Source organism: Stenella coeruleoalba, assembly GCF_951394435.1.
Source record: "Stenella coeruleoalba genome assembly, chromosome: 3".
Taxonomy (NCBI): domain Eukaryota; kingdom Metazoa; phylum Chordata; class Mammalia; order Artiodactyla; family Delphinidae; genus Stenella; species Stenella coeruleoalba.
Genome location: NC_137148.1, coordinates 107017386 through 107026127, shown reverse-complemented (window position 1 = coordinate 107026127; position 8742 = coordinate 107017386). Strand labels below are relative to the sequence as shown.

The window sequence follows — 8742 nt, the reverse complement described above, 5'->3', positions numbered from 1 at the left end:
GATAACAAAAGAGTTAAATCACAAGTGTTTGAAGAATCAAGTGTGTTATGTGTATGTGCATGTACTTACGACTTTCTGGATTTTTCTGGCGGCTGCCAGAACACATCTAATGAACAAATATTTCTCGGGCTGTTTGCTTTTCCTAAAAGATTCTTTGGGGAATAACACATATCTTCAAGAAGAACCTTACTTCTCTTTGGCTCTCTATATTGGCCAAGTGGAGACACAAAACCCAGATCCAAATATATTTGATTAGAAGTTTTCCTTAGCCAAAGTATGAGGTAGGTGAAATGAGCCTTCAGTTTTCCTTAGGCGTCCTTCCTTTTAGATTCCTCCACTGTGCTTTAGATGCCCAGAGGTTTGTATACTCTCTCCTTCTGTCTACAAGTTCGGTTTCTGACTCTCCACATTCTCCCACCATCCTTTGTCTACTGTCACCCGCAAAACCATCAGTTCTTACTTCTTACTACTGTCCCTATGGGTAGCCTACATGACCGATAATCAGGAAATCAAGCTTACTACTCCCTCTCCTGCTACTGGCCAAACCCCACCCCCTCCTCACCCCCAAATCACACCTCTGCTGACGCCAGTCCTTCTGCCTGGTAACATTTTTCCCAACCCTGGATTTTGACCACCTCCTATTCATACTTCACGGGCCATGGCTGATACCTAGCCTTTCACAAAAACTTTACATATTTTCTCTAGTAGGGGAAATGATTTTTCCCTCGTTTGAAATTTCAGAGTGATTTGTTTATACTCTCACTATCTTTTGTTTGATAATATATTTTTCCCTTTTCTTTTATGAGCCCCTATACTGGATACATTACAAACGAGCAGCCCTATTGGATGCTTCCTTCCTCACATGAGTCCTGTCCTAAGAACCTCATAAAGCCCTTCGCTCAATCAATAGCGGTGGCTGTTGTCTCTTCCAGAGCCCTCTGGTTGGAAATTGATAATCCAATTAAATTTGATTAAAAAAAACGGCTTAGTGCTCTGGTTTTCAATCAACCATGCCCAGTGAAAAAAGAATTCCATCGCCAAAAATATTTATGACATACTCTGTATTCTCTTCTGGTAGTTTATAATGCACAAACTCACATGGAAGAGTCTGAGAAGTTCTGCTTCATTAACGCTAGCATTTGCCAAATTTATTTGATCACATAACACCCATTTCACTGTTGTCCTTTTAACTCTACAAAAAACTTACCTGACAGTGATTGGACAAATACTGTCTTAGGAGTTCTATTTCTTTGCTGTCACTAACACCTTCATTCTAGAGTGACAAAGAGTATAAATAAATATAAATAAAGAGTTATATTACAGGAACAATCTGGTGGAAATCTGGATATCTGGGGCTTCTCAACTCTTACCATGCATGTAATCATTTGTTCTCTCTCTTTAGAGCAAATTTTAATAAAAGCATCATTATCCCTTGGATTTGGACCCAGAATTATTATCTTTTGAACCATGAGAATTATAAAAATAGAAATACAGTTCACTAGGCAAAACTGTCTACATATTAATTAACCACATTTTCTTTTCTTCTCCTCATCCTCTCTCCCTTCCTCCCTCCCTCCTTTCCTTTCTTCCTTCTTTCCTTTCTTTTTCTTATGCAAATAACCGACTGAAATATCTGAAAGTATTTCCGTCTGAAAAGCCTGGATGATGTCCACATGAGCAGTTGGGGTTCATCAAATTATCTGACTTTGAAAATTTGGACAGTTTTGGATAGTTTGATTACAAAGAAAGCCTGTGATTAGGTTATAAGTCATTGGGCATCTATTACATAACATTATCAAAACTGATGAACGAGGGAGGCAATCACGTTAACTAAGTGCACAGAATTTGAGGTCAGAGTGATACATCCAACTAAACTGTGCTCTTGAGCAAGTGGCTGAATCTCTCTGGTCCTCAGTTTCCTCAGCTACAACGTGAAGATATTAATGGTCCCTTACGAGGGTGCTGTGAGGTTTAATAGGTATACTGGTTAAAAGAATGCTTAGCATATATTAAGTGCTTAAAAATGGTTCGCTATTATTTTAAGAGTGCATAAGTAATGGGTTTTCATTTCAGCCACCTCCGATATAAAGCAAACTGGAGAAAAAAATTTAAAGTTTTATGATCCACAGTTAAAAAGCAGACTCCGTTTCCCAGAATACCCTTCTTTGTGTGAGTCTGGGTTAGAAGAAGCTGAAAGAGAAACTGGCATGAAATTTGGAAGGCACCATGGAAGCAGCATCCATTAATCTGCAATTCTTTTTGCCATCAGATATCGTGACAGAGGCATAGGCACTTGGCAGGTTCTAGATTGCCTTGCTCTCCTGAGCTCTATGCCCATTTCTTATTTCCAACTGTTGGTCCTGTTGACCGCCAGGAAACTTAGATCCACTGCCCAGTGTTGGCACTGGTCCTGTAAAGGAGGAAGCTACACAGAGGCAACAGTATCTCATAGACATCTTCACAAATTACCCCTTTGTCGTTAAACTTACCTGGCTGTGCCTGGCTGCTCAGATTGGTGACTGCTCTGATCCTCCAACTCCTCTTACGGACCTTCACGTCCAGGGTCCTCCTGCTGTTGTTTGAGTTCAAACCTATTATCCTCTATCACTGCTTTGCTGATTGGATCTGGCAACTACTGGTGTCAGAAGTGCTTCCAAGGAACAGAATTTTAAAAATGGAATCTGGAATTAGTTCTCCGATATGACTAGACTTAAAGGCATTAATGACCAGTAGTAAGTGGGACCCTGGTCATCCATGACATACAGGGGCAGAATGGTTATAAAAACTCTCACCTGTAGTTACCTGGAGTGAAGTGCCTAGAGAAAGCAAGGCCCTAGGTTACAAAGTACCTGCTGCAATATAAATTTTCCATAGAAGCAAAGAGAATAAGGACCGTGGGGTTGATTCATTGCTTCTAAATCAGCTGGAGAACTTACAGAAAGAGAATGATAAGCCTGGGGTTTTACATTCACAGCTCAAGGTCTAAGTTGGGAACCAGAAAGCTTTTATGACTGCCTTGAAATAAAACCTTTGAAACTGTACTGCTGATGTCTTGCCATCTGTGATGTCTTCTAAATCCACATCCAGATTCAAGTCCTGGAAGATCCAGAACCAGGGAAAAAGTATGACTTTAAGGTGTTACCATACATGCCAAAGGAACTGCAGGATTTCACCAATTCACATTAACTGAAACCCAAGAAATATGTATGAGGATGTTTCTTAATGGTGTTATATTAGGACAAAAGGAATACAATATTCTATTAACCTAAATGTTTTTGATATGGGTTCACTAAGCAGAGATTCTTGATTCAAAGTGTTAGTTCACACGTCTGGGAGTAACTAACAATATGACTGAAAACTGGACCCAATGGTGGTCTGCACTGAATGAAACTGAGATGTCAAAACTTCCTTGTAGAAATATCACAATTTATTGGTCGATGAATTAGGCCCTATAAAACATCTTAGAGGACCTCCAAAATGTTTTCACCCAGCTGATGCGAGAATTGATTATTTGGGGAGAGAAAAGATGTTGCACCATTCTGTCAGGCCATCTGTTCAGGGTGATGGGGAACATGGTAATACCAGCGATTCACGTGAGCATGAGCTCACTGCCACATTTTTTTTAACTGTAATAGGAATTCTCTGACCAGAAACAATATCGTATGGAATACCCTATCGGTGAACGAAGCATTCGGTAAGTTCACGGATGCTGTTTTGGCAGAAACTTTGCAGGCTGGGGGGGCAAATCCATATTCAGGGTACGTGGCTATTTCTGTGAGAACAAACTACTGCCTGTTTGGTGATAAAAGTGATCTAATGTAATCTTACTGCAATCAAGGCGGTGGGCTGGTCCTTCCATAGCATGGTGCCAATATTGGGAAATAATATTTTCTCTGCTATTGTTAGGTTGAGCCCTCAGCAGTGACTGTAGCTAGACTGGCCTTGGTGAGTGGTAGCTCACATGGCTGAACCCACACATAATCTCCAGTCCTGCCACCACTGTCTCTGTTCCTGGGCTCACTGGGCAAGGACAAGGGTGGCTGATGAAAGAGATTGGCCAACATACACAGAAACCATCATCTTATCCAACTGACGACTGAGTCCTCTCTCCTGAGGTGCTCTTTGGTGAGCAGTCAAATGGAATGTATGTTATTCACATATCTTTTCCTCAGAACTTCTTTGTCACCAATTTTTAAACCACGCTCCTCCCAAGTCCTTGTCAAGGCAGCCAAAACACCTTGATTGCAGTAAGATTACATTAGATCACTTTAATCACCAAACAGGCAATGGATTGTTCTCACAGAAATAGCCACGTACCCTGATTATGGATTTGCCCCCCCAGCCTGCAAAGTTTCTGCCAAAACAGCATCCATGAACTTACCGAATGCTTCGTTCACCGATAGGGTATTCCATACGATATTGTTTCTGTTCAGAGAATTCCTATTACAGTTAAAAAAAATGTGGCAGTGAGCTCATGCTCACGTGAATCGCTGGTATTACCATGTTCCCCATCACCCTGAACAGATGGCCTGACAGAATGATGCAACATCTTTTCTCCCCCCAAATAATCAATTCTCGCATCAGCTGGGTGAAAACATTTTGGAGGTCCTCTAAGATGTTGTATAGGGCCTAATTCATCGACCAATAAATGGTGGTAGTTCTACACCAATTCATGGATTCAGGAATCAAGGGATGGATTAAGAATGTCTCCTCTTCCTATGTAATTTTTCCCTTTCTCATTCCCCTACTATCTTACCTAAGATGTGTTGATACTGGTTGATTTTATATTTCAACAATTAAATTAAAGGATATCCAAAGTAAGGGACAGTCTAGAAACAAACTGTGCCCTGTATGAACATGAAGGTGAAAATACTAATGAGGGAAGGTGTCAAGAACTGTGAAGACTTTGAGGCTTTACTCTACTTTCAATCTAGCAAGTTGGCCTGCCACACTTTCAGGGCAGAAGACATAAAATTCCTGGGTTAGAGACAAAGGACTTTATTACTTGTGGCAACAGCAGTAGCCAGAGAATCAGCATTTTCCTGCACTGGTTCCCTGAGTCCCAATTCCCACAGGGTGACATGAAGAGAGCCAGGCGGTACCTGTACATGCAGTGAACTGTATTACAGGAGAGGGACCCCAATTTTAAGGAACCTGAAACTTTCATAATGAGAAATAAGAATGTCTGCCCTTTGCTCCAAAAAAAGACGCTATCTTTACCTTCCAAGGCTATTCATTACACAAACATCCTTTAGAAGACACTCCAGAACAAAAGCAGACAGTGCCAAGACATGTGGAAATGTGAGAGACTCATGAAGAATTGCCTCTCAGCAGGAAGTTTCACATATTTTATTGAAAAATCTAAGAAATCATGTGAATCATGTACAATATTTTCTCACAAGAAAACCTTTAAGCTGGTTTTTAAACGTTTCACAGAATTGTAAAACTTTTTTAATTTTTAGAAAGAAAAAACACAATGAAACTACCACAGTGTTATAAGCTTTTTGTTTTTCCTTGTTTCTAGGGAAAAGACTGAAAACTAGTAAATTTTCTCATTATGATTTGTGAGGCTAAGTACTATACTCTTTTATAGATCTGCTAAAAAGATACAAGGAAATGAGGGGATCAACGCTTTCTTTGTTCAAAATATTTTAAAAAGCTAAAATCTAATGACAACATGTTAAAATAATACACATTTTTGTAGGATGTTACCATTTCTATAACGGTTTCTCTACACTATATCAACAGTGCAATGGTGATTCAGTGTAAATCATTACAGTGTTTCATTGTTACAATACTTGTGTTCAAGTACATGTTCATGAACATGATCAAAGTCTCTATTTTGACTTTTCTTTTTCATTATTAAAATAAGGCTATAATTACAGTAGAATTTTTCCTATGGATATCTCTAAATCTGAATGCAATGCATAATACATTCTCTAAAAACCTGTTCGACACTATGAGGTTTGTTATGTTGACACATCTACTGCAGATTACAGAAAATGGGCTAGTTTTGCATCAGGATACCAAAAAACAAAAATGATTTCTCTCCATATATAACTAAACTATTATGCTAAATTAGTATACATTCTGGATAACTCAATGGTATTGTCGGGGAGAGAGTAGCATCTTAGAGACGGCCCTAATTTAAAAAAATGTTTTGTTTGTTTTTTTTTTTGGTTTTTTTAAAGCCTAAAGATCTTGGTTTTTTCTTTTTCCCTTTTTATTTTTATTCCGGAAACTGGATCCAACTTATTTGTATAAAATTATTTATGAAGCCATATAGTATAAATCAAAATGTTTGTAGAACCAAAACAAACACCATATTGGATGTGTGGCAGGCAAAAAAATAAATTAATTTGATTAAATTATATGTAATCTGATAATATTTGGTCTGAAAAACATGCTAGTGTGTGTGTTTATAAATAATGTAATTGCAAAGAGCTGTTAGCCAGCCAGCCTGCTAGAGGTCAACTCTTCTGCTGCAGCTTTTGGGCATAGAAGTCCCTGCACGTCTCACAGCAGCGCTGATACCACCGCATGTCCTGACAGAGGTTCTTCTCACGTATCACCCGGCAGTACACAGGCCACTGATTTCCCAGGCACTTGAAAGTCAGAGCAGCTGTGAAGCAGAACACAGGGAACTAGGTGTCATGAGATAAACTAGGTGTCATGAGTAGAAACAAAGAGCAATCACTTAAGTTGGGGGATTTTGTACACACACGTTGACTCATGTATATTACCTCACGGAGCATAAAAGATAAACACACACACACACACACACACACACACACACACACACACCCTATAATAAAGGAGTAAAGTGAATGAATAATGGTCTTACTCATGAACTTTTATAGACTTATTAAAGATAGATTTCCCAAATCCAATAAGTGTACTGCAAATGGCTTTTAAGTTTCCATTTCATGGCTTTCATTTAAGCTTCTTTTGGATTTTTAGTTGAGAGATTAAAAAGAAAAAGAAATGTGTTCAATATGTCCACCATTACGAGAATACAAATTAATAAGTATTGTTATGGATGACATTGCGAAGACATAGCAAAACAAAAATCTGCTCACACTTATTTCACATTCCTCGTTTCCTAGATAGCAGACATGTCTAACTGGGATATTTAAGAATTGCAATTTCAGGCATCCTTAAAATCAAAGCTGATTATCAAAAGTGACTAAAATTTACAGCAATAAAGTGCTTGAAATGAGCTCTTGGTATAAAAAATTCAGTCATGTAGATTTGGCCCCAGTTTTTCTGAAGAAATAGCGTGTTCTGGCATGTATAATAAAAGGCAGTTCTGCTACAATTGTTCCTTTTGCCACTATTCTAGTATGATTCATTAATTTATGTTTAAAAACCTTAAGATTTTCCAACCACTGTGCTTCTGTGTTTGGGGATGTGCCTTCAAGAAAAAATGAACAGAGAAAATGGAGTTTTAATTAAATTCTCCTTTTAATTCATTATTTTCTGACACATGATACTTCAAGAAGGATTCCAAATAATTGTTGGAGAAAGGGATTATGCTGTTTTTGAATACAAGGATTTAGAGCATCTGCTCTAGGATTGCTTAACTTTTTGTCTTAACTAGTTTTAATTCTACTTGAACTGATTATTTCTTAGAAATGTTAATTATTTGGCTTAAAAAAGAGAATTTTTATATTTCCATGAAGAACACAAACTTTTCCATTTGATTGAATCGTTTGCCTGGAAAAGTATCTATGACAATTTAGCTCCTTGCATTTTGGCAATATTATTCTGTATGATTAAACTGATCCCCTGGAGATTATACATACAAATTGAAACTGAAGGTTTCCCCCCCTGGTAACCATAAGTTTGTTTTCTAGATCTGTGACTCTATTTCTGTTTTGTAAATAAGTTCATCTGTACCACTTTTTTAGATTCCACATATAAGTGATATCATACGATATTTGTCTTTCTCTGTCTGACTTACTTCACTCAGTATGCCAAGGAGGAAAAGGGGGGAGGGATAAACTGGAATACTGGGATTGACATATACACACTACTATATGTAAAATAGGTAACTAATAAGGACCTACTGTATAGCACAGGGACCTCTGCTCAATACTCTGTAATGACCGATCTGGGATAAGAATCTAAAAAAGAGTGGATATATGTATATATATAACTGACTCACTTTGCTGTACAGCAGAAACCAACACAACATTGTAAATCAACTATACTCTAATAAAAATTAATTAAAAAAAAAACAACTGAAGGTGTTAAACGTATATTAACCCAGTGACATCCAGGCAGCAGTGCTATTAAAAACCACTAACTGCCACAAAATTAAAGGCTAATTCATTCATGAATATTTGTTATTCAAATGCAGGGTATATATACTTAAAATACATACTCTACTTCTTGAAGATGTATTAGATTAAATAGCAGGAATTGAGAATATATGTGAAAGCATTTTATAACTAAAAACTATGTAAATCAATGTTACTACTATTTAGTTTTATTTAACATTATGTCCTTAAAGATGAAAAAAATGGTACTTCTTGTTCAGGGGTGTAGATACATGCATCTGTTCTCCTTGAAAGTGATTTTTTTGCTCTTTGTCTCTCCAAAGGATAATTTGTACCCAGGATCACAAGGAAGGCTATTAACAATGAAGAGGTCCAAGGTGTACACTACAACCTCACCTTTCCATAGACATTACCTTAATTGAGGGTTCTGCCATGGGACGGGTCAGAACCAAAAATATGG

The 8742-nt window shown here is 37.8% G+C and overlaps 1 protein-coding gene across 1 annotated transcript in view; it reads right to left on the bottom strand.

Moving 5' to 3' along the window:
* Positions 1 to 5887: 5887 nt before the first annotated feature.
* Positions 5888 to 8742, bottom strand: part of ADAMTS19 (ADAM metallopeptidase with thrombospondin type 1 motif 19) — a 280168-nt gene continuing 277313 nt past the window's right edge. The window contains exon 23 of the mRNA XM_079916812.1: positions 5888 to 6622. Within this exon, the coding sequence (XP_079772938.1) occupies positions 6471 to 6622 (152 nt within the window). The 3' untranslated portion in view covers positions 5888 to 6470. The remainder of the gene's footprint in view (positions 6623 to 8742) is intronic.